The sequence below is a fragment of the Mixophyes fleayi genome, chromosome 11 (assembly GCF_038048845.1).
Source record: "Mixophyes fleayi isolate aMixFle1 chromosome 11, aMixFle1.hap1, whole genome shotgun sequence".
NCBI classification, from domain to species: Eukaryota; Metazoa; Chordata; class Amphibia; order Anura; family Limnodynastidae; genus Mixophyes; species Mixophyes fleayi.
In genome coordinates, this window is record NC_134412.1 from 76,610,347 (window position 1) to 76,638,229 (window position 27,883).

The 27,883-nt window shown below is 42.9% G+C and overlaps 1 protein-coding gene across 1 annotated transcript in view; it reads right to left on the minus strand.

The window, feature by feature from the left end:
- The window catches only part of C1QTNF12 (C1q and TNF related 12), a 56,913-nt gene that overhangs the window by 17,468 nt on the left and 11,562 nt on the right, over positions 1–27,883 (minus strand). Inside the window, exon 2 of the mRNA XM_075189726.1 lies at positions 6,225–6,335. Coding sequence (XP_075045827.1) covers positions 6,225–6,335 — 111 coding nt within the window. The remainder of the gene's footprint in view (positions 1–6,224; positions 6,336–27,883) is intronic.

The following is a 27,883-nucleotide window of genomic DNA, read 5'->3' on the forward strand; positions in this document are numbered from 1 at the left end:
ACTGCGTAGAGGAGTGGGTCACCACAATATCTTAAAAACCCTGAACTTTTATGATTCGCACCAATAATTGTACCTGGACTGCGTAGAGGAGTGGGTCACCACAATATCTTAAAAACCCTGAACTTTTATGATTCGCACCAATAATTGTACCTGGACTGCGTAGAGGAGTGGGTCACCACAATATCTTAAAAACCCTGAACTTTTATGATTCGCACCAATAATTGTACCTGGACTGCGTAGAGGAGTGGGTCACCACAATATCTTAAAAACCCTGAACTTTTATGATTCGCACCAATAATTGTACCTGGACTGCGTAGAGGAGTGGGTCACCACAATATCTATTAAAAACCCTGAACTTTTATGATTCGCACCAATAAATGTACCTGGACTGCGTAGAGGAGTGGGTCACCACAATATATATTAAAAACCCTGAACTTTTATGAATCGCACCAATAAATGTACCTGGACTGCGTAGAGGAGTGGGTCACCACAATATATATTAAAAACCCTGAACTTTTATGAATCGCACCAATAAATGTACCTGGACTGCGTAGAGGAGTGGGTCACCACAATATATATTAAAAACCCTGAACTTTTATGATTCGCACCAATAAATGTATCTGGACTGCGTAGAGGAGTGGGTCACCACAATATCTATTAAAAACCCTGAACTTTTATGATTCGCACCAATAAATGTACCTGGACTGCGTAGAGGAGTGGGTCACCACAATATATCTTAAAAACCCTGAACTTTTATGATTCGCACCAATAAATGTATCTGGACTGCGTAGAGGAGTGGGTCACCACAATATCTATTAAAAACCCTGAACTTTTATGATTCGCACCAATAAATGTACCTGGACTGCGTAGAGGAGTGGGTCACCACAATATATATTAAAAACCCTGAACTTTTATGATTCGCACCAATAAATGTACCTGGACTGCGTAGAGGAGTGGGTCACCACAATATATATTAAAAACCCTGAACTTTTATGATTCGCACCAATAAATGTATCTGGACTGCGTAGAGGAGTGGGCACTGGGCACCACAATAAAATATATAAAAAACCTTCAACAGATCTGCATTACACTACACATACGGCTGCTCCTCCATCCTCTCCATCATATACATGTTGGAGTTTTAGCGTGTGACAACCTCTTGTTTTTGATAATGTCAGTGCATTTGGAATATTTTTCAATTTGCCCCACACCACTGAATGTACTTTATCTATGATACGCAATACGCATCTATCTATCTTGACTGCGTAGTGTGGTGGCCCCGGTACACAATTTGGTACCGAGGCCACAATATAATTTAAAAACCCTCCACGTGTCGGAATTCCACCAAACAAGTATCTGGACTGCATAGTGGGGTGGCCCCGGTACCCAATTTGATACCGGGGCCACAATACCTCCTCCAAACATGCTCCAGACAATTCGTCATTGACAGACCCCAGACAGACAGTGTCGTAGTGTTATTGTTTGACTTTGTAAACCCAAAAAAATGTCCCTGTTGCACATAGTCGTGCAATGAAGACTGACTTTTTCATTTAAAGGCACGATCTTTAAAGTGTAGTGTTTGTAAGTCTAAGTCATATTATACTTTTGGTAAAATTGTTTTTTTTTGTTCCTCTTTATGGTAATTAATTAGTAATAGAATTAAAGTAGGAAATAGAATTAAATAGAATTAAAGTAGGAAATAGAGTGGTATAGAGTTGTAGTGTGGTATAGATAGAGTGGTCCACACAATATAATAATAAAACCCTCAACTGGTCTGAATTCCACCAAACAAGTATCTTGACTGCGTAGTGTGGTGGCCCCGGTACACAATTTGGTACCGAGGCCACAATATAATTTAAAAACCCTCCACGTGTCGGAATTCCACCAAACAAGTATCTGGACTGCATAGTGGGGTGGCCCCGGTACCCAATTTGATACCGGGGCCACATTACCTCCTCCAATTTCCAAGTGTAGTGTTTATAACATCTTAACACTACACTAATTCTAGCACGTCAAAACCTCTTGTTTTAAATAATGACAGGGCATTTAACTTTTGATTTAATTTATTGAATTTGTTGGCATTTTCTTTTACTTTTTGAACATGGCAAACGACTGTTGAATGGTCACATAATGCCAAAAAAAAAGTTGCAAGATGGAATTGTCCTTGGGCCCTCCCACCCACCCTTATGTTGTTGAAATAGGACATGCACACTTTAACAAACCAATCATTTCAGCGACAGGGCCTACCAAACAACTGTGGCTGAAATGATTGGTTTGTTTGGGCCCCCACACCAATAAAACAATTCATCTCTCCCTGTACAAACTAAACAGGCTCTACTGAGGAAAGATGTCGTCCTTATCCTCAACCTCTGATTCCTCTCCCCCTACAGTGTGTACTTCCTCCTCCTCACACATTATCAATTCGTCCCCGCTGGACTCCACAACCACAGTCCCTCTGTACTGTCTGGAGGGCAGTGCTGTACTTCATTGAGGAATTGATTATTCATTTTTATAAACATCATTTTTTCAACGTTGTGAGGAAGCAACCTCCTTCGCCGCTCACTGACCAGGTTCCCCGCTGCACTAAAAACTCTTTCCGAGTACACACTGGAGGGGGGACAACTCAGTTAAAAAATAGAGCCAGTTTGTACAGGGGCTTCCAAACTGCCTTTTGGAGTTCTACCACGTCACTACCTCTAGTTAATTTAGATTGCAAGGCTTGTAAATATAAATACTTTGAAGATAAAAAAAAGCAGGCTGCACAAACTGTGGAGCTAGAAAGTGAAATTAAATGGACCACGTTACTTTGGTGGCTATCTATGCCCCCCCCCCCCCCCCGCCCTACACTTGTAGTTGAATATAAATAAAGCAGCCTGCATAGACTGTAGAACTAGCAATTCAAATATACAAAGAAATGGACAAAGGCAGTTTGGTATCTGTCTGCATCAGATCCCCTCTCCACTAGGAGTAAAACAAAAAACTTTTCAGCCGTTATATAATCTAGAATATAAATAGAAATTGAGAAATGCAATTTGGTATCTGTCTGCATCATAATCATCAACATCCTCCTCAGCGCCAGCTACATCAATATCCTCCTCCCAGTGCACAACATTCACACCTTCATTAGCCAAATCTGTAACTGGACTGTGGGTGATCCTTCCAGCATATGCAGAGGGCGTGCTGCAAATGCTGGATGGAGTCACCTCTTCCCGTACAGTGATGGGAAGGTCAGGGTTCACAACCAACAACACCCTTGGACTCGCCTTGGGGATTTGTGATGTCATCTGTTTAGAAGGCAGAGTTCTTTGCTGTTTTGTTGTTGTTGCTGACAGCATAACTCTCTTAAATTTTTTGTAGGGGGGGGGAGGAGGGCTTTGATCCTTGGGTGAAGTTGGACCACTAGTCATGAACACGGGACAGGGCCTAAGCCGTTCCTTGCCACTACTTGTCGTAATTGGCATATTGCCAACTTTACGTTTCTCCTCAGATGATTTTAAGTTTCTTTTTTTGCTGTTTTTTGAGAACTTGGGCTTTTTGGATTTTACATGCCCTGTACTAGGAGATTGGGCATCGTGCTTGCCAGACGACGTTGATGGCATTTCATCGTCTATGTCATGACTAGTGGCAGCAGCTTCAGCATTAGGAGGAAGTGGGTCTTGATCTTTCCCTACTTTATCCTCCAAATTTTTGGTCTCCATTATATGTAGCACAAGATACTGCAGAATGTGTGAACTTGGTAATATTGCAGTACCAATGGACTTATACTGCTGGATTGGTTTTGCAAATTTGGTTATAATTATTATATATTTTTTTTTTTTTTAATTTTTTTTTTTTTTTTACTTTTTTTTTATTTTTTAAAAACTTGGGAATAGTGGGGAAATAACTATGCCCTTAGAAGCACAGAGCACAGGACACAGCACCACTGGACTGAACAGGACACGGCACAGGACCCAGCAGCACTACGGAACTCAGCAGGACAGAGCACAGGACACAGCACCACTGGACTGATACTGCAGAATGTGTGAACTTGGTAATATTGCAGTACCAATGGACTTATAATGCTGGATTGGTTTTGCAAATTTGGTTATAATTATTATATATTTTTTTTTTTTAAATTTTTTATTATTTTTTACTTTTTTTTTATTTTTTAAAAACTTGGGAATAATGGGGAAATAACTATGCCCTTAGAAGCACAGAGCACAGGACACAGCACCACTGGACTGAACAGGACACGGCACAGGACCCAGCAGCACTACGGAACTCAGCAGGACAGAGCACAGGACACAGCACCACTGGACTGATACTGCAGAATGTGTGAACTTGGTAATATTGCAGTACCAATGGACTTATAATGCTGGATTGGTTTTGCAAATTTGGTTATAATTATTATATATTTTTTTTTTTTTAAATTTTTTATTATTTTTTACTTTTTTTTTATTTTTTAAAAACTTGGGAATAATGGGGAAATAACTATGCCCTTAGAAGCACAGAGCACAGGAAACAGCACCACTGGACTGAACAGGACACGGCACAGGACCCAGCAGCACTACGGAACTCAGCAGGACAGAGCACAGGACACAGCACCACTGGACTGATACTGCAGAATGTGTAAACTTTGTAATATTGCAGTACCACTGGACTTTTACTGCTGAATGTGTGAACTTGGTAATATTGCAGTACCAATGGGCTTATACTGCAGGATTGGTTGTGAAAATTTTGTGGTAATTAAAAAATATTAAAGTAGTTTTTGGTATTTTTTAAAAAAACTTTTTTTTATTTTTTTAAACACAGGGGAATATTGGGGAAATAACTATGCCCTTAGAAGCACAGAGCACAGGACACAGCACCACTGGACTGAACAGGACACAGCACAGGACCCAGCAGCACCACTGACCTCAGAAGGACAGAGCACAGCACACAGCACCACTGGACTGATACTGCAGAACACAGCACAGCACAGCACAGCACAGCACAGCACAGCACAGCACAGAACTAAACAGCACAGAACTAAACAGCACAGAACTAAACAGCACAGAACTAAACAGCACAGAGGACCACCTAACACACCCTCCCTCTACCCTGATCAATGCCCGAGTGAAGATGGCGGCGACTAGCGGGGAATTTATAGGATCCGAGTATCGCGAGATCCGACAACGGGATTATGAGTCAGAGCCTCAGTTTCACTTTTGAATTTGGCGCCAATACCCGGATCTGTCTCGGATCCGACTCGGATCCGCAACGTTCGGGTGGGCTCGGATTTCAGAAATCCGAGTGCGCTCATCCCTAATTTAAATGGGAGGCTGCTTGTGCGACCATGTGAAAGTATTGTGCACTCTGAATCGTAAAGCCAGAGTCGTTTAATATGAATATGAGAGACAATTAGTAAAATGTCCATTCTGACACCATGGTGAGTTAGTGAGCGGATGGGAAAAGAATACAAGCAAGAAATGCATAGACATGACTTTGTATCTGCAGGCCAAAGATTACCCAATTAAATGCTTTTATCACACTTACAGAACATGGAGGTGACTTCAAATATCCATAACAATCTATAGTATAGTAATTTCCTTTTGCCATCCCTTATAATGTACACATTGTACAAGTGTTACTAACACAGAATATTGAGATGAATAGTCTGCTATACTATATAATACAGCACGGTGGCTTAGTTGCTAGCTCTTCTGCCTCACAGTACTGGGGTCATGAGTTCGATTCCCAACCATGGCCTTATCTTTGTGAAGTTAGTATGTTCTCCCCGTGTTTGCGTGGGTTTCCTCCGGGTGCTCCGGTTTCCTCCCACACTCCAAAAACATACTGGTAGGTTAATTGGCTGCTATCAAAAATTGATCCTAGTCTGTGTGTGTGTGTGTGTGTATGTTAGGGCATTTAGACTATAGGCTGCAATGGGGCAGGGACTGATGTGAGTGAGTTCTCTTTACAGCGCTGCGGATTTAGTGGCGCTATATAAATACCTGATGATTATGATAATACTGTGTGAATACTCACATAAGTGACTGTGAAGATATCCTTATCTTTGTCACTTTCTGACAGCACTAGTCATCAAAGGTAACAATATATTTCACAACAGTGCCCATTTTCCGACATATATAACCCCTGCCAGAAAGCGACAAACCTCACAACCGATTTCACACATGTTCATACATTGGAGGAAATTTATAGCAACAGATTAAGTATTAGCATATGGACTTATTATAAGTACTTACAGGAATTCTGCTCTTACATTTCTTTTTGGTAAAAGGATCTTCAATTCGGTCTCTGAACTTAACCCACGTTAATGCAGGATCTGGCTTTTCAGGTGCGATAGACTCGGAGGTCTGCATCGGAAAAGTAAGAAAAACACAACGATTAAAACGGAGCATTTTCCATCACGTACCTCAGTGCATATAACACATAATGTAAATTACAGTGGACTTGTCACCGTAAACTAACGTTTTTTTCACTTAATAATACATAGCAATAAACCAATACACTGATGGAGCAGAGTTTATTGTACTATGGCAACACATATTTATTTGAACATAACTTGAATAGCCCACAGCTCATCATGTATCATGTATTCTTCACTAAGTTACAGTATGTATGTAATAGTAAACCAATTACAGTCTGGGGTAAACATCTGGGGCGTGGGGTAGCATAAGAGTGATAGTAAGGTGTGAAATAAAATTAGGGTCCAAGGTTAGCATTTGGGCTAAGGTTATGGTTGATTTGGGGTTACGGGAAGGATTATGAGTGGGTTCTGTGATTCCTGGAAGGATTAGGGTGTGGAGTTAGGGTAAGGGGTAGTAGTGCAACTGTGCCTTACCGGTAGAGATAGTGCTTTGCATTAGATTATGGCTAAGGTTAAGAATTGGTGCAGTATATGGGCCGAAGGTTAGGTTTAAAATTAGGGTTTGGTTACAATTAGGGTTAAATTTGGAAGTGGGATCAGCTTTGGAATTCGTATTAGTGGTAAAATTATGGTCAATGGTTAGCATATAATTGGGGATGACTTTAGTTGTAGTATTCTGATATTCCATAAACAATGTTCACTAAAATCCCCAATGTGAACCATTGTTTGTGGGCCATGTGACGTGTGAGAAATTTTCTGTAGTGTACCCAGCTTAGTTCTATGCGTGTGAACGATTAACATTAAGTGATCTCTTGCTCTGTTTGTGCCCACAAAAGGATCAATTTAAACGCTGCTTGCGAAGATAGCTTTCATTTAAAATGTTACGTTATTAGAGTCAACTCAAAATACTATTTATTATAGTTATGGTTTTTTTCTCCTTCACAGTTTAATTAATGGGCTCCGATTCCACCTGACCTCAGCACAGAAAACAACAGGTACCTGTCTGCAATGCTTTTTCTGTATCCTGTAACACTTCAAGCCAGCCAAGAAGAAAAGCTTATGCCTAAGAAGGAATGAAGTGTCCGTGGCAGCTATTAATATAATAAGTATTGGACTCATAAAATGGGGTAATGAAAACATCCAGAGAGGAAATATTTGACAAGAGGTATGTCAGGGTGTCACTCACCGGACTGTGAGTGCTTCTTCCCGGACATTTAGGAACCGTGGCCGTCCTCCATCCTGAGGGACTGCGCATGCGCAGCCCTTTCTATACCTCCAGTGTATGTTCCTTTAACTTAATTGGCAGATCAGGCAACCTCCCTATATTAAGCACCTGTGGTCATCACCACATTGCCTGATCTTGGAGTCTCATTCCCCATGAGTCTCTGAAGGTGTTCCTGTGTTTCCTTGTTTATTCAGCCCTGCTGATTTCTGTGGTTTCCAAACCACTTCTACCTCTGTGGTTTCCAAACCACTTCTGCTACTGTGGTTCCCATACCACTTCTACCATCTACTGAATCATCGTGACTGTGAGCTGATTCCTATCCGCTGCCTCCGTGCACTACAGTCTTCTTATCACTTCAACTCTACCATGTATCATTGGGACTGTTAGCTGATGCCTATCCGCTGCCTCCGTGCATTACAGGCTTCAACCACATCCACTCACCTGTTCATGATTGTGACTGCCAGCTGATTCCTATCCGCTGCCTCCGTGCACTACAGGCTTCAACCTGCAACTCGTCTGTGTTTCATCATCGTGACTGCTAGCTGATTCCTATCCGCTGCCTCCGTGCACTACAGTCTTCAACCTGCAACTCGTCTGTGTTTCATCATCGTGACTGCTAGCTGATTCCTATCCGCTGCCTCCGTGCACTACAGTCTTCAACCTGCAACCCGTCTGTGTTTCATCGTGACTGTTTGGCTGATTCCTATCCGCTGCCTCTGTGCGCTTCAGTCTTCAGTCCTTGTCAACGCTCCCGTGTTTCCTTGAGTCTGCCTCCACTATTGCTACCCGCTATTCTCCGTGATCAACAGTGCCTGTTCAACTCTGCTCTCCCGTGTCCCATCGTTACTGCACCTGCTGGTTGCTATTGGCTACCTCCGTGTTCCCGCAGAGACCCGCTGCTGCTACTCCTCAGCACTACTCATCCATCTACTGCTGATCCGCTCTCCACGCTTTCCTGTGTTCCCTGCTGGTCTACCTTCCCGTGCGCTGCACCTACTAGACCACCGCTTCACCCATCCAGGGACTTCGCATCCTGCCGGCCTCCTGCCGTTCAGGTATCTCTGCACTCCTGTCTGACTGCCTCCTGAACCACGGTATGCATACTTCTCATTGACTGTGCTGTGTATTGCATACCTTGCTGGACTGTGTTGGTTCTCCTCTGGAGTGTGCTATCCGCTGAGTCTATTGCCATCATTGACTGTGTTATCTTATGCTGGACTACTTCAAGAGACTTTCTATATTGGCAGTATTGTTCAGTCATTTATACATTTATATTGTGCATATTACTGTGGATCAAAGTCAAGGTGCCCGTGTATATATTGTGTTGCAGTCTCTCCCCGTGCACCTCCTCACATATATATTCAGTAGTACAACTTGCTAGTGGCAGACCACTGACTCCTGTTCACAGTTTCACCTGTTCCAGTATCCTCTCACATAGCAGTGGTACAACTTGCTAACGCAGACCACTGACTCCCCGGATATCTCCACTTGGATTCCATTCCTTCACTCAGACAGCGGTACAACTTGCTATCCGCAGACCGCTGACTCTCATCACCTCCTCGTTTCTGTTGGACATTCCTCCTCACTATAGCAGTGGTACAACTTGCTACCGCAGACCACTGACTACCTTCACGTGTCCTTTGTCCATACAGTTCCTCGTGTATTACTACCTCCATATTGCCAGTGCTGCTAGTCATAGACTTTCCTGAGCATCTCATCATCTGCTATTTCCTGTTCCGTGATCACCCTGCTACCAGAGTACCATATTACCACCTATACTGCTCTGGTAAGCCTATCACCTGGTGATCCCTGGGTAAAGACTCCTAGTGCCCGTGACAGTAAGATCAGGCCATGACAGACCCAGATACGGAACCTACTGCTAAAGAGATGCTGCAGCATCTGGTCAGCCGTGTGGAGCAACAGGATGCTCGCCAACAGCTGTTACTTCAATGTTACCAATCGTTAACCTCCCAAGGAACATCTGGACAGACTGTTACAGCTAGTATTGAAGCTCCTGTGCTTTCCTCCGTTTCCCCAGTGCCATCCCAGGTGTCTACAGCTCCTACGCTTCACCTGCCTACTCCGTCAAAATATGACGGGGACCCTAAAACTTGTAGAGGTTTCCTTAACCAATGTTCAGTCCATTTTGAACTCCAACCTCAAAATTTTTCTACCCATCGTTCCAGAGTGGCCTATCTTATCTCATTGTTTTCTGGACAAGCCCTGGCTTGGGCCTCCCCTCTGTGGGAAAGAAACGATCCAATTCTACAAGATAGTGCCAAATTCATTTCCACGTTCCGAAGTGTGTTCGATGAACCAGGTCGTGTGACCTCCGCCGCTTCCAGCATTCTTCGTTTGCGACAAGGCTCCCATACAGTAGGACAGTATGTCATTCAATTTAGGATCTTAGCCTCTGAACTTCAGTGGAACACTGAAGCATTAGTTGCCGCCTTCTGGCAGGGGCTCTCCGATAAAATTAAAGATGCACTGACTACCCAAGAGCTTCCTTCGTCACTAGAAGATTTGATCTCTCTTTGCCATCGTGTAGACATGAGATTTCGTGAAAGAGAATCTGAGAAAACAACTTCTGCTAAAGCACCTCTTCGTTTAAACCCTCAATTTCGTCCAGTTTCACCTTCTGTGATTCCCATGGAGATAGGACGTTCCAAATTATCTTTAGAAGAGAGGAAACGAAGAGTAAAGAATAGACTCTGTATCTATTGTGCTGATTCCACACATATGCTCAGTTCTTGCCCTAAGAAATCGGGAAATGCCAGGCCCTAACTAGTTCTGGAGAGGTGAAGTTAGGGTCCCTGGAGTCCTCTCCATTGTCTATGAAATCTAAAGTCTGCGCTTTCGATGTTACGATTTCCTTTGCTACTAAATCCTTTGAGTCACAGGCATTGATTGATTCCGGAGCAGCAGGAAATTTCATTTCTAAATCACTAGTGAATCAATGGTCCCTACCAGTGATCACTTTAAAAACACCCATTACTGTGACGGCTATAGATGGATCACGTCTCATCAATGGTCTCATCACCCAGAGTACGTCTCCAGTAACCCTTCAGATTGGTGTACTACACCATGAAGAAATTTCGTTTTTAATTCTTCCTGTTACGACAAGTCCGATTGTCTTAGGCCTTCCATGGCTTCAATGTCACTCTCCCCAGATTGACTGGCGCACCCCTCAAGTTACGTCTTGGGGGCCTGAATGTCACCATCGTTGTCTCTCTCAAGTTATTCCTCTTAAAGTACAGCAATCTTCCATCTCATCTTCCTCCCCGGGACTCCCTCCTCAGTATGCTTCATTTGCCGATGTGTTTGATAAAGCTCAGTCTGAACGTCTTCCTCCTCATCGTTCTTGGGATTGTCCGATCGACCTTCTACCTGGCAAGACTCCTCCCAGGGGTCGGGTCTATCCTCTCTCGTTACCTGAAACTCAAGCCACATCTGAGTACATACAGGAGAATCTCCAGCGTGGGTTCATTCGACCTTCCACCTCTCCCGCTGGAGCTGGGTTCTTCTTCGTCAAAAAGAAGGATGGATCATTACGCCCTTGTATAGATTTTCGTGGACTCAACGCCATTACTATCAAGAATCGGTATCCCATTCCGCTGATCACTGAGCTATTTGATCGCATCAAGGGAGCTCGGATATTTACTAAGTTGGATCTTCGTGGTGCCTACAATTTAATTAGAATCCGTTCCGGTGACGAATGGAAGACCGCGTTTAACACCAGAGATGGGCATTACGAATATTTAGTAATGCCCTTCGGGCTGTGTAATGCCCCCGCGGTTTTCCAGGGTTTCATCAATGAGATCTTTCGGGACTTATTATATGTATGTGTCGTTGTCTACCTGGACGACATATTGATCTTCTCACAGGACCTGCCTTCTCATCACCAACATGTGGCAGAGGTCCTCTCCAGACTACGGAAAAACTCATTGTTCTGTAAATTGGAAAAATGTTCATTCGAGTTACCCCAGATTCCATTCTTGGGGTATATAGTTTCCGGAGTTGGCCTGAAGATGGATCCAGACAAAGTAAATGCTGTACTACATTGGCCTCAGCCAACTACTCTTCGTGCCATCCAGCGTTTTTTAGGTTTTGCCAATTACTATAGACGCTTCATTCAAGACTTCTCATCCATTGCATCTCCCATTGTGGCCTTAACTCGGAAAGGGGCTAATACTAAGCAATGGTCATCTGAGGCTCTCCAAGCCTTTCAAATCCTCAAAGAGTCCTTCTCGTCTGCTCCCATTCTGCGACAACCTGATGTGACACTCCCCTTCTTCCTAGAAGTAGATGCCTCTAATGTGGGCTTAGGAGCTATTCTCTCCCAACGCTCGGAGCAACAAAAATTACATCCTTGTGCCTTCTACTCTCGGGGTCTTCTGCCCGCAGAGAAAAACTATACTATCGGGGACAAGGAGTTGCTGGCCATCAAAGCTGCATTAGAGGAATGGAGATACTTGTTGGAAGGAGCTCGCCATCCGGTGACGATCTTCACGGATCATAAGAACTTGTCATATTTGCAATCTGCTCAATGCTTGAACCCTCGTCAAGCAAGATGGTCTCTTTTCTTTTCCCGTTTTGAATTAATTATAACCTTCAAACCAGCTGCTAAGAACAAGAAAGCTGACGCTCTATCTCGAGCTTTTGTGACGTCCTCTGATGTAGAAGAGGTTCCCAACCATGCTATTCTAGACCCCAAATGTATTTCTCTGGCTGCTTCATCCACCAAAATGCTACCATTTGGGAAGACCCTCGTGCCTCCTACTCTGAGGAGGAAAATCCTTTCGTGGTTCCATGCCTCTCGTTTTTCTGGACACGCCGGTGAACATAAGACCTTTGAGATTCTCTCTCGTAGTTACTGGTGGCCTTCAATGAGGAGAGACGTCAAAGAGTTTATTGCTTCCTGTGATTTATGTTCTCAGTTCAAATCCTCCCGCAGGACTCCAGCAGGGTTGCTGCGACCACTACCCATTCCGTCCAAGCCTTGGACCCATATTAGTATGGATTTCGTTACTGATTTGCCACCAAGTAAGAATCACAATACTATTTGGGTAGTGGTAGACAGATTTTCGAAGATGGCTCATTTCGTCCCTCTGTCCGGTTTACCTTCCTCGTCTACTCTGGCTGAACATTTCATTAAAGAAATCTTCCGCATCCATGGATGTCCGTCTGAGATTGTGTCAGATAGAGGAGTACAATTCGTTTCCAGATTCTGGCGGGCCCTTTGTAAAACCTTGGGCATACGATTAGCACTCTCATCGTCTTACCATCCGCAATCTAACGGACAAACGGAACGAGTCAATCAAGATCTTGAGACTTTTATTAGGATGTTCTCTTCAGCCAACCAAGACAACTGGGTAGAATTGCTCCCTTGGGCTGAATTCGCCCATAACAACATGTACCATGAGTCATCATCCAAAACTCCATTCTTTGTGGTCTACGGTCACCATCCGTCTTTTCCGGAATTTCCTGCCCTCCCGCCCACCCAAGTTCCTGCTGTGGAGACTGCTTGTCAGACCTTCAAAAATATCTGGTCTCAGGTCAAAACCTGTTTAAAGAAGACATCTAACAAATATAAGTCTTTCGCAGATAAGAAGAGGCGGGCTATTCCACCACTAAAAATTGGAGATCGTGTCTGGTTATCTACCAAAAATATTCGTTTGAAGGTTCCATCTATGAAATTCGCCCCTCGTTTTATTGGTCCATATAGGATCATTCAAGTTATCAATCCAGTATGTGTTAAACTTCTTCTTCCTAAGAATCTTCGGATCTCCAATGCCTTCCATGTGTCCTTGCTCAAACCTCTCATCATCAACCGTTTCTCGACTCCTTCCTCAGCACCGCAGCCAGTTCAAGTTCATCAGGAGGAGGATTTCGAGATTACTGAGGTATTGGATGCAAAAAGTTCGCGAGGAGTCCTCCGTTTCCTCGTTCATTGGAAGGGCTTTGGTCCTGAGGAGCGTTCATGGATCAAAGCTGAAGATCTTAATGCTCCTGCTCTTCTGAAGAAGTTTTATTCCAAAAATCCGGACAAGCCCGGTTCCAGGCGTTCTGTGCCCACCTTTAAAAGGGGGGGTACTGTCACTCACCGGACTGTGAGTGCTTCTTCCCGGACATTTAGGAACCGTGGCCGTCCTCCATCCTGAGGGACTGCGCATGCGCAGCCCTTTCTATACCTCCAGTGTATGTTCCTTTAACTTAATTGGCAGATCAGGCAACCTCCCTATATTAAGCACCTGTGGTCATCACCACATTGCCTGATCTTGGAGTCTCATTCCCCATGAGTCTCTGAAGGTGTTCCTGTGTTTCCTTGTTTATTCAGCCCTGCTGATTTCTGTGGTTTCCAAACCACTTCTACCTCTGTGGTTTCCAAACCACTTCTGCTACTGTGGTTCCCATACCACTTCTACCATCTACTGAATCATCGTGACTGTGAGCTGATTCCTATCCGCTGCCTCCGTGCACTACAGTCTTCTTATCACTTCAACTCTACCATGTATCATTGGGACTGTTAGCTGATGCCTATCCGCTGCCTCCGTGCATTACAGGCTTCAACCACATCCACTCACCTGTTCATGATTGTGACTGCCAGCTGATTCCTATCCGCTGCCTCCGTGCACTACAGGCTTCAACCTGCAACTCGTCTGTGTTTCATCATCGTGACTGCTAGCTGATTCCTATCCGCTGCCTCCGTGCACTACAGTCTTCAACCTGCAACTCGTCTGTGTTTCATCATCGTGACTGCTAGCTGATTCCTATCCGCTGCCTCCGTGCACTACAGTCTTCAACCTGCAACCCGTCTGTGTTTCATCGTGACTGTTTGGCTGATTCCTATCCGCTGCCTCTGTGCGCTTCAGTCTTCAGTCCTTGTCAACGCTCCCGTGTTTCCTTGAGTCTGCCTCCACTATTGCTACCCGCTATTCTCCGTGATCAACAGTGCCTGTTCAACTCTGCTCTCCCGTGTCCCATCGTTACTGCACCTGCTGGTTGCTATTGGCTACCTCCGTGTTCCCGCAGAGACCCGCTGCTGCTACTCCTCAGCACTACTCATCCATCTACTGCTGATCCGCTCTCCACGCTTTCCTGTGTTCCCTGCTGGTCTACCTTCCCGTGCGCTGCACCTACTAGACCACCGCTTCACCCATCCAGGGACTTCGCATCCTGCCGGCCTCCTGCCGTTCAGGTATCTCTGCACTCCTGTCTGACTGCCTCCTGAACCACGGTATGCATACTTCTCATTGACTGTGCTGTGTATTGCATACCTTGCTGGACTGTGTTGGTTCTCCTCTGGAGTGTGCTATCCGCTGAGTCTATTGCCATCATTGACTGTGTTATCTTATGCTGGACTACTTCAAGAGACTTTCTATATTGGCAGTATTGTTCAGTCATTTATACATTTATATTGTGCATATTACTGTGGATCAAAGTCAAGGTGCCCGTGTATATATTGTGTTGCAGTCTCTCCCCGTGCACCTCCTCACATATATATTCAGTAGTACAACTTGCTAGTGGCAGACCACTGACTCCTGTTCACAGTTTCACCTGTTCCAGTATCCTCTCACATAGCAGTGGTACAACTTGCTAACGCAGACCACTGACTCCCCGGATATCTCCACTTGGATTCCATTCCTTCACTCAGACAGCGGTACAACTTGCTATCCGCAGACCGCTGACTCTCATCACCTCCTCGTTTCTGTTGGACATTCCTCCTCACTATAGCAGTGGTACAACTTGCTACCGCAGACCACTGACTACCTTCACGTGTCCTTTGTCCATACAGTTCCTCGTGTATTACTACCTCCATATTGCCAGTGCTGCTAGTCATAGACTTTCCTGAGCATCTCATCATCTGCTATTTCCTGTTCCGTGATCACCCTGCTACCAGAGTACCATATTACCACCTATACTGCTCTGGTAAGCCTATCACCTGGTGATCCCTGGGTAAAGACTCCTAGTGCCCGTGACACAGGGAAGTAATACATACCCAATTGTATGTCACCGGAAAAGTGAATTTCTATTTAAACACTAGCCATTACCCCAATTCACTAAAACATCCCAACACAGTAACTTAAAAAAAATAAAATATCATCTTGGGTATTGCAAGATATTTACTTAATAAAGATTATTAGGATTAAAAATGATGAAACACTAAGCCACTATTCCAATGTGTTCCATATGTTAGTAGATTTATTTCACCCTTTTCCCCATGCACATATTCAGATCGATCAGCAGACGCACAAAGCTACAGTAGGTGCAGAAATAATGTCCAGGGTGAGTTCCAAGGCAGGGGGAAGTGGGGGTGCACCTTGAAATATGCTAGGTGGACAAGTAGGCACAATTATACAAAAAAAAGAAGTATGTGTCTGCAATCTTGGCGATTACTTCCATTTTTACAATTTAAGGACTTAAAATCAGGGTTGTGTTAAGACTCAGTATAGTTTTACAGCTTGAACTAGGCTTGTGATTATAGTTTAAAATAGAACTTGGGTAATGTTTGGTCTAGATTTAAAAGACTGGCATAGGTTCATCTTTAGGACTTGGCCAATCTTAAAGTTATATAAGGATTAGTATTAAGATTTGAGGCTAATATTTTTTACATCATTTTTAATTTCACTCAGGAGATCTTAGGGTCACCTTGATCCATTAAATATAGTCTGCAATACTAGAACATAGAGCAAGTGGGTGCTTCCATGTTCCAATAAAAGAAGATTCTTTTTTTCGACCCCTACATTAACATGGCCCTAGTACAGCATCGGAGTGGACCCCAATTAGGTTTGGGATCTTGCAAATGAAAAAACAGATAATCTATAAGCCCAAATTGTGCTCACATTTCCAATGTCACCAATGACTTAGTATTTTGCAGTCTGTTACTATTTCTTCAGGGTTGGGTAAAATAAATCTCAACTACAACCTGTACTCTGATATATAGGTCAACACCAAGGCCCCTATTTAAATATCAGACATAGATTGTCTACCTCCACTTATTGCAGTGATAGCAAATCAGTTATCACCACAATTTATTTTTAAAATATTGCCGGAGCAGAGAAGCATGTAAGAGTTGCCGTACTGCTCTTCCGGACAGATGCTAGTTATCATTTATTTAGTGAATCCTATAAAATGACAGCTAGAATCTGATTGGTTGCTATAGGCAACATCTCTACTTTTTCAAACCCGCAGTTTAGTAAATGTACCCCTTGGTGTAACTGCACGTGACTGATCCGGCTTGCCTATTATTGCATGCCACAGTGACTTGGACTTCCAGTTCCACTTGTCAAAATAAATGAAAAACAATAAAATGGTAAAAAAATAACAAAAAAAATATATGTATACATTTGTAGGTTTTTTGATTTGAAAAAAAAATCCCATGTTTTATTGAAATAAATATAGCATTTTTTCAATGAATATTTCCTGTGAAAGGAGGATTGGTTACACTTGGTTAAATAGGCTTCACCATGATTAGCTGTCACTGTAGAACCCTTTGATGGACAAGGAGAATAGCGACTGTTTTTTCGCTGGAGATAGGGCATTTCTCACCTTAATAAATAGTGCCCTACATCAGAAAAAGGCAAAATCTAGTTGTAGGAAAAAGCATTTTCACAACTCGTCCCAAGATATCAAATGCTGAAACAGTGATTAACGTTGATTAATAAAACAATACTATGCAATACTATCTGAACTGACTAAGGTTAAAATCCGACTCAGCCCCCGCCGAATCAAAATAACCCAAGTCTGTCACCCCATTTTTACAGAACTTGTATTTCCAGCATTTGTGGATGCCAATCAAGCCAGCAACAGAAAATAGGAGTTTGCACACTGCCTACGCATCCTTGGGGCTAGATTTACTAAGCTGCGGGTTTGAAAAAGTGGGGATGTTGCCTATAGTAACCAATCAGATTCTAGTTGTCATTTTGTAGAAGGTACTAAATAAATGACAGCTAGAACCTGATTGGTTGCTACAGCAACCAACATACAACATACCGACTTTTTCAAACCCGCAGCTTAGTAAATCTAGCCGTAGGTCTTAAATCCCCAGCAAAGAAATTGTAAGTCGTCAGGTGCACCTGATAATCTTTGCTGCTTGTTTTTTAAATAAGCCCCAGAATGAGGGCAGGGTACCAACCTACTCTATGTATCGCCATCAATAAATCAGCATTGCTCCTGCTTCTATAAACCCAGGTCCCAACATTTACTGAAAATCCCACCCTATAAGGGCATAGCTTCTTACACCCACGGTTGTTTTTCCCAAAGGTGCCTAGAATGTCATTCACACCCAACGATTTGGCATAGAGATTTACAGTTTGGCATCACACAGTGCCATGATAAGTAAAGTTGAATACAGAAGATTTTGCATCTCATTTGGTTGATAAACATTTATGTATTAAATCTTAAAATATGTTTGTCCTTGTTCCAACCCAATCCCCCCATATCCCCCCCTCTCTGCTCCTAAATGTGGTGTGCCACAGGATTAGAGCTCTGGACTGGGAGAGGTTAAAGCGTTGAGCAGCAGCTAGTTACTGCAGAAGTGTGCTTTCCCCATTAGTGAAATGAGGGTGTGGTATGTGCCAGCCACACTTCAAACAGGATGTAATAAAACACAGCAATGGGAATAATAGACATTGGGCAAGACCATTGTGCTTGTAAAAACGTCAATTTTATTTCTAATAATAAAAAAAAAAAACCTGAACAATGATTTCTTCTGGTGAGGCAAGAAAGCACAGCAAGGCCAAGATTCAGCTTGTGCAATACGTGTAATAAACACTCTTTGAGCTTGAGTCATTAAGGCACGCAAATTGAGCGCATCGCGCGCTTGTTTAAAACCGCACGTAACTTGGTTCTGCATGCTCCCGAAGTCACCAAGGAACGGATCTCAAGATACGTGTGGTGAGGACTACAGGTGTAGGTTTTACTCTGCTGTACTAGACCAGACACTGCAAGATAAGTACGTGAAATCTAAAATCTCAAAAGAATGTACAGAAAAAAAAGATATTAAACAATAAATGTTACCTGTCAATAATATTGTCATTTATGATTATACATGGAAATTCTTTTAAAAAATGTTATTTGTATATATATTTTTTCCCTTAGAAAAACATTTATTAGGCTGTCCTTAGGGGCATATTCAATTGATGGCGGGATCGCCGAAAATCCCGCGCTCCAAAAATATTACCATTAATACGGTAATCCTGCGCGTAAAAACCATTAATACGGTAATTTACTTGCTGGATTTCACTGCGAGCTGAAATCCAGCGAGATATTACCGTATTAACGGTAATATTTTTGCAGCGTGGGATTTTCGGCAATCCCGCCGTCAATTGAATATGCCCCTTAATGTCTACTGTATATAAAATACATTTTTACAGTTGCTCCTGATTTCAAACACACGTTTTCACATACATACTCAGCTGTCAGCACCAGCATTCAGAACTTTAACTGGCCCCTCAGTTAGAGTAAGAGATAGGGCAGAAAACCAGCGTACTGCTGTGTGCACCTGAGTTTGACTTGAACGTGGCCAAGTCAAACTTATGTATATTGTCTATGTGAATCCGCTCATTCCCCACCTTGTTCACTCCACTAAATCATAGGCTGTAGTAAGTGTCGTTTGCACTGGAAGCTGACGTGACTGCGTATCGTACAGTTCTGAGCATGAGCAGAGAGATTTTTGTGAATGATATGCACAAAACCGGCAGATATGTTCCTTAGTGACTCAGGCCCTTTGTCTTTGTAGCACCTCTTAGTCTTAGGGCATTGTCTCCCAATCCCAGTCCTAAGGAGCCCTAACAGTGCAGGTTTTCCAGGTCACAAGTAATTAGGACCACCTGTGGATCTGTTACAATGTGTCAGTCAGTAATGAGTACACCTGGGCTTCAGCAAAGAGATATGGAAAACCTGCACTGTTAGAGGTACCTGAGGACTGTGTTTTGGAAACACTGTCTTAGAGTGTTTTGTTTATTTAAGTCCATTTTACTACTTATTTCATTCAACTTTATCGAATATAAATACATTTGTACAAATAATTACAAATTTTATTCAAGACACTGTAAAAATATTCATGCTTATATAATCTCTTGTATTGACTATTGCAATTCCCTTTTTTCTGGCTCCTTTTCAGACTTTCACACCTACAATCTATTTTTAATGCAGCTAATGGATTAATTTTCCTTGCAAAACGTTCATCCACTACTGCTCCCTTCTGTCACTCCCTACATTTTACTGAATCAAATATAAAATAATTCTATTAACAAAGAAAATCATTTGCCAATATACAACTCTTCCCTTGTAACAAAATATCTCTCGATTCGAGCCCTCCACTCTGCCCAAGATCTGTGCCTCCCATCCACACTCATTACATGCTCCCATTCCCAGTTACAGGACTTTTATGCACTGCACCTCCCTCGTGCAACAAGACTTTCTCCTAGCCTGCAAAACTTCAAGTGTTCCCTGAAAAACCACCTCTTCAGGCAAGTTTATCAAATTCCCAAATCACCTTCTTAACTTCTCTATGATGTTCTACCCAATGACCACCCCTCCAAACTGTTCACCCAGAACTTGTATTCTGCTTTCATGCTCAAAAAACCATCTGATCGTAAAACCAACGCTGCTGTGTGACTGGATCATATAGCCCCACTAAGCATTTTTTCTCAATACTATCTAGCTGGACTAATATATGCAGTAAGTGGCACTTAAACCCATGTATGAAACCTCTATTATCCCAAAGATTGTAAACGTCTATATTCCTATAGATTGGGAGCAGGGTGCTCTTACCCATACTTGCCAACTTTGTGCTGTTGGCAGCCGGGAGAGGGGGTGTGGTGGGAGGGCGGGGTGGGGCAGGGCAAATCGCATCATTTTGGCCCCGCAACCACAACAAAATTGTCATTTCGTTACTGGCGGTGGGGCCAAAATGACGCAATTCATCGCAAATCACTTAATTCTGGCTCCTGATGGGCAGGTTTTGGGAGACTTGCCTGCTCTGGCGGGAGTCTGGGAGACCTACCCGGAATTCAGGAGTCTCCCGGGCATTCCGGGAGAGTTGGCAAGTATGCTTCTCTTTGTCTGTTTGTTCATAGCCAGTCTTGTTTGATTACTGTATTTGTTTCCAGTTGTAAAGCGCTGTGAAATATACTGAGACTATATAAATAAATGTAGATAAATAAATGTAATAAAGGCTGTTCGGTACAGACAGATAATCCTCAGTATGTGAGTATTAATAAAACACTATATAAGGATAGATAATTAATGTGTTTTACAAGTTCAACTTTTTAAAATAAACTATATAACATTCTGTATTAGGTTACAATCTCTCAGCACTGATGTGTTTCTTTATTTCAAGCCCTGGAGCGCTGATTAAGTTGTAAGATATATGGAATGGCACTCTGATAATAAATACAGCCTCTCAGCCCATTTTTATGGGAGACAAACAGTAATTCACTCTCCACCCAAATACTGTTGTGAAGTCTGAATGACTGTTGGAAAGAGCCCCATCGCACAGTGATTATTTAATTACTATGGCATGCAGAAGCAGTCCCAACTCTAGCTGGCTGGGATCCTCTTTGTTTTGGCAGCTTCCAGTTCAGGCACTGAGGTTAGGCTGCCAATTCAGGTGCTGCCAGGGTTGTCTCCTACTGGACATGTAGCTTAATAGACAGCAGCTTAGCAGAGGTGGCACAGTGAATGCACACAGTCACACAATTATTTGCCACTGCAGCTGATTCATGCATACGGGGGAATAAGAGGTTTTCAATCTTTCCAGCTAGCATTGCTTCGCTGGCTACAGTGACATCTACAGGGCCTGGACAATATGACTCCAGCCTCAAAGATTTATGTACCTAGTCCAAAGAATATCAATGTTACAAAGTTTATGCTGTTTCCCTGTATATGCTGTCAACAAAATTAGGATTTCGGGCTGTCTCTCCCTTACCTGTTGGCACTTTTATCACAAGATGTAATATACAGTGTTGTTGCCCGAAATGATTGTTATGCCAGTGGTAATATGCCACAAAAAGGCCAGTAGGATGTGATAGGTCTGTAATAATGCCCTGTAGTATAAAGTATGTCAGATAATGCTTGGGAGGATGTAATATAAGAATAATAATTCCAATTAGGATATTATAAGCTGATAATAATTTCCAGTAGAATGAAAGATACCAGAAATAGTGCTCAGTACAATATAATATGTCGCACGGTAATAGACCATTGATATTCCCCAGTAGAGAGTAATATTCCAATAATAATGTCCAGTAAATAGTCCAATAGAATGTACTATGCCAGTATTAATGCCTAGAAGAGAGCAATGTAGAATTTGTGCCCTCACCTACCTCCGCCCACCTTACCAGTCACCCCATCATCAGCCTTGTTCTAAATCCATCTCCTTGATTATGTCCTCGATATAATGCGTTGTTTAAGGATTACACATCTGAATATTAATGACGTGGGTTATCAGTGGCCCTCTGGCTTCCATGCCCACATAGAGCCTATGCAGGGGCGAATTTTAACCCGAGGCAAGAATCAACTCTGCAGCCTGTTAGGATCATTTTAAAGGAAAAAATGCAGGTGGCCCAGTGACCCAGCCCAAGTTAGCCCACTATGGGACAGGCCAGGGGTCTGTGCATGTGCAGGTCAGGGAAACACTGCACTGACTACCTGCAGGGCAGCAGGTACTCAAAGCCCTCTGTGGACAGCTTACACCACGCTGCCGGAGCATGAGAAGTGGGCAGGGAAGAGGCCTTGATGAAGCCGCCTGCCCATGATCCACCCAAACCCCAAACAGAATACATCCAAACCCCACCAATTGTCACCCTATCATATTCACATGCAGCTACACCCAATTTTCTATATCTCACACCCTTTTTAGGTGAGGGAATTGGGAATACAGTGCAGCATGTACCCATCTCTTGTGTTCATGGACTGCCCTTTGTATATTATACATGCAGTTACTAAAAGGACGTATTCTAGGCCTAATACTCGTTTACTCTACGATTTACTGACTTTATGTCAGTTCAGATTGAATAGAATGCTTCATGACTAAGTACTTAATATGGAATCTGTGCTATATTGTGAGGGATATTTAAGTTTGTCATTCACTGCAATAAACCCTATTCCATCTATATATCGTGATGGCGATGCCTCGGTTGGAAATCACAAAACTCGTTTTGTGTTAGTTTCTATCCTGTTTGGCAGTATCGTAAATCTGCTGGTGAATTTGGCACTGTGAACCTTCTAAACTAAACAGCAGTAAATTACAGAACCACACAGTCACAAGATTATATCTGTAGGCTTGTGTAGTTTGGCAGAATGGCACCGATACCAACAGTACTCAGATCAAAAAACGTGATCAGAAACATGTATGCAACATCTGTATACAATTACCCAGAATTCTTTTCCGCTGAGCAAGTGTATATCTTTACGCTACGCATATTGCACTCTAGGACACTACATCTACCAAGTTAATATCTCCAATATAACACAGTCCCAATTATTTTAACATATCACCTGCAGTAAGTGTTACAGCTGAGCACTGGATGCTATTGTACTATTATATGTTTATATGTTGGGCTCCAATAATTGAAAACAGAAATCATGGACACATATGTAGCATGATTTTTCCTCTGTCGGTCTTGTGTCCTGTTTGGTTGGCAAATGCAGTAAAACAGCTATGGATCCTATACCCACTGATCCAGTAGATGTTGGTGCATCAGAAATCTGAATTACAGGAAATAGAGAAAGAGAAGCAAAAACAGAAAAGCCAGACACAAATATTTCTTGCAACAGATATTTACAAATATTAATGGAACATAATGTATGATGTGAATAGTTTATATTGACTACTGCAACCTGCTCCTATCTGTCGTTGCCCTCAATCATCTGTCCCCGCTATAATCCATCCAAAATGCAACGGCAAGACTGATTCCTTTCTTGCCGCACCCCATACTCTACATTACACATAACACTGCAAATCCTTACACTGGTTCCCCATATCCCCTGAAATTCAATTCCAATGTTCCAAGAAGGTTTTTAAAGATTTGCCCTTAGAATTATTTGTATGTGACTTTTTATCTGTTTTATATGTACAGTACCACTGCTCTTGTCTTGTATTCTTAAGGCTCCAACTGTTAAATATTCTATAAAATTACATATAGTTGATTATTGTATCTTATTTTGCTAAAACAGCTTTATATAATTTTTGTTAGAATTAGATTTGTTTTGATACACCTAAAAATAGAAAAAAAACTTATTCTAAGCGTTCCCTCTGGACTGCTGCCGTAGTGTACAAATAGGTACCACAAGAACCTTAGACGGATATCAAAAGCAAAACATTATGTACACAAACAGGCGCATACCAACAAATAATAACACAACACAAGAGTCCTTGAAGGATGTCAACGATTATCAGGTCCTTTTATAATAAAATTCAATGGTAAAAGGAATGTGTGGATGAAAACTCCAGTGGATCGAAAGGCCTTGTGTGACGTCAATCCATCAGTGCTCTCGGTTTTCAGGTCGCGTTTCAACCCGAGTTCGGGTTGAAATGCGTTTGTTTGGAGCAGATTATACACAAGTCGTTCCATACCATTGGATGAAGGGAAAGTCGGCTCTTCATGACCCGGGACTGTTTAACATCTTTTATGCTGACTTATCCATATCATTCTGGTAGGAGTGAACTTGCTCTTTCTATAGAGGATTTCTATTTCCAGCTTGCAGTTTTTGTTACTGTCATGATTCTATATGTTCTTTTATTATTCTTATTATTATTATTCTTCTTATTATTATTAATTTTTATTTATAGGGCGCCACAAGGTGTCCGTGGCGCCGTACAGGGACAAAAACAAATTACAATACAAGGTGAGACAGCACAGTATAGTAAACATAAAGCACAGTAACTCAGTAAGCTCAATGCACAGCTAGTGAGGGCGGAGGGAGTATCCGCAAATGACGGGGCCCAAAAGGAGGGCGCGGAAGACAGGGAGACCCCCAGAGGGGGGAGGAGGGCCCTCGAGGAGGAGGGCAAAGTAGCTGGAGAGCAGAGATAGAAGTGGTGGAAACAGGAGGAGAGATGGCCCTGCTCAGAGGAGCGTACAATCTAAGGGGAGGGGTGGACAGACGGAGAAACGCAGGGGAGAGAGGGAGAGTAGAGGGACGGAGGCAGGGAAGGGGAAAGAAGGGGGAGAGGCAGAGGATAAGGTAGGTAGTTAAGTGGGAGACTGGAAGGCTTTAAGAAAAAGGTGGGTTTTTAAAGCCCGTTTGAAACTGGACAGGTTAGGGGAAGTCCTGATGGAGGGAGGGAGCTTGTTCCAGTGGAGGGGGGCAGCGCGGGCAAAGTCTTGGATACGCGCATGGGAGGAGGTGATCGGGGGGAAGATAGGCAACGGTCATTGGCAGATCGGAGAGGACGGGATGGAGCGTGAATAGATAGGAGTGTGGAGATGTAGGGTGCAGTGGCGTTGGCGAGGGCCTTGTATGTAAGAGTGAGGAGCTTGAACAGAGTTCTGTAGGGGAAGGGGAGCCAGTGGAGGGATTGGTAGAGGGGGGAGACAGACGAGGAGCGGCAAGAGAGGAACATGAGCCTAGCGGCTGCGTTAAGTACAGATCGAAGGGGAGCGAGATGAGAGAGGGGGAGGCCAGTAAGGAGGAGGTTGCAGTAGTCCAAGCGGGAGATGATCAGAGAGTAATTAAGGCATTTGGTGGCATCTTGGGAGAGGAAGGGCCGGATGCGAGCGATGTTACGCAGCTGGAAGCGGCAGGATATTAAATGGTCCTGAAGGTTTTATGCCAGATGTTGGTATGTTTTTCTGACTTTTAAAACTCCATCTAGGAGGCGTGAGACCATAAGAAGATTTTAAAAGAACGGAGATACAACTGATGATTAACAAGTGCACAGACTTAGTTAGGTCTTTAAGTAAGTGTATCTGAAGGGGCGAGAGCCCTGTCATCACACTGATTGTTCTTCCTCACGTGGTTTATATTTATTATTGGCTGAATAATTATCCACATTTCTACACCCAAGTGTATAATTCATATTATTTGGTTTTTAGACCTTTATGGGTACTACACAGTGAAAGGAAAATGTGTTTCATAATATTTGACATACTACACATATATCCGTTTCTCCTCCTTTATTTTCCGTATGGCCTCATATGTGGTAGTTCAACTGAATTGTGAAAGAGCAATGATGTATTGACGTCACACAAGGCCTTTCGATCCACTGGAGTTTTCATCCACACATTTTTTCCACCATTGAATTTTATTATGAAAGGACCTGGTAATCGTTCACATCCTTCAAGGAATCTTGTGTTGTGTTATTATCATTTGTTGGTATGCGCCTGTTTGTGTACATAATTTTTTGCTTTTGTTTTGATACACCTACTATTTAGAATATTGCTACCGGTGATGAGCTTTTAGTGACTGGTTAAACCTCCTTATGGACAGAAATAGCACCAGTGATAACTGCATGGGACATAAAACCAACTGATTACAATATTAAAAAGAAGGAGCATCCAGAACTATGCCAAAGGTTAAGAAAACAAGCATCTGAGGCACTAGTGACTCCCAAAACAATGGTACACTGACACTGGAGATCCCAGAACAATGGTACACTACACTTGGGATCTCAGAACAATGGTACACTGACACTTGGGATCCCAGAACAATGGTACACTACACTTGGGATCCCAGAACAATAGTACACTGACACTTGGGATCCCAGAACAATGGTACACTACACTTGGGATCTCAGAACAATGGTACACTACACTTGGGATCCCAGAACAATGGTACACTGACACTTGGGATCCCAGAACAATGGTACACTGACACTTTGGATCTCAGAACAATGGTACACTGACACTTGGGATCCCAGAACAATGGTACACTGACACTTGGGATCTCAGAACAATGGTACACTACACTTGGGATCTCAGAACAATGGTACACTACACTTGGGATCCCAGAACAATGGTACACTGACACTTGGGATCCCAGAACAATGGTACACTGACACTTTGGATCTCAGAACAATGGTACACTGACACTTGGGATCCCAGAACAATGGTACACTGACACTTGGGATCTCAGAACAATGGTACACTACACTTGGGATCCCAGAACAATGGTACACTGACACCTAGGGTCCCAGAACAATGGTACACTGACACTTGTTATCCCAGAACAATGGTACACTGACACTTGGGATCCCAGAACCATGGCATACTGACACTTGAGATACCAGAACAATGGTACAACGCCACTTGGGGCCCCAACTAACATAGAGTTGAGCACCACTTGCCTAGACTAATACAAATGTTCATGTTGATTTGTGTATCAAAGCTTATATTTTGAACCATGGTTATCCAGACACATATGCATTTCACAGTTGTATGGTTACACTGCAATGAGCTGCTATGCATGCTGCTTAGCTGTAGTTTTTTAATATGCAACCACACAATAATTTATATGTGCCTGGACATACATTGCTGATTTCCATAGTAGTGAACTTCTCAACTGGAGATTTCAGCAGTGTCTTACACCGACTAATTGGAGGCAGGGATTAACAGCAAAGGAACTACCAGCACCCAGTGGAGATAATCATGATAGTTGCTGAATGATTCAATACCTATCATGATAAGCTCCTCATACACACTGATAATTACTTTGATGTTACAATCAGCCAGTGTAAGATACTGCTGAAATCTCCAGTCGAACAGTTTCCACTATACACAACTGATCACCCTAACAGGCCTATTTATTAGAGAAAAGCCAAATGTCCATCTTCTTTGTATCTATCAAACCCTACCTGCCCATGATAGCTTTTGCCAGGTCTCTGTTGTGAAACCTTCTCCATATAAAGCATGGGGAAGCCAGTTTAACATAGACAGCGATGTAGCGATGGCACTTTTACCACCACTGTCCTCTATACTGTATCGCCATCTCAGCAAGATTTTAAAATGACAGGGCTTCCAGTTCCACTGTGCATGCGTGATCCGGCAAAGCCTGGTTACGCATGCGCAGGTGCAAGGAAGACAGGGTGGCGATGGGATAAGTGTTCTCTTAGCATTGCCAACCAGTATCGCTGGGCAGCTGATTAAACGGTGGAGATAGGAGCTTTTCTATCTCTGAGATAAGCGGTAATACAAAACCAGCCCTATCATCACTTAACAGTATATAAAACCCTAAGGGCCTGATTCATTATGGAAAGTAATGCAAAAAAAGGAGTAACTTTGCACCTTGGCAAAATCATGTTGTAATGCAAGGGGCGCAAATTAGTTATTATTTTATACGCAAGTTAAATACTGGCTGTTTTT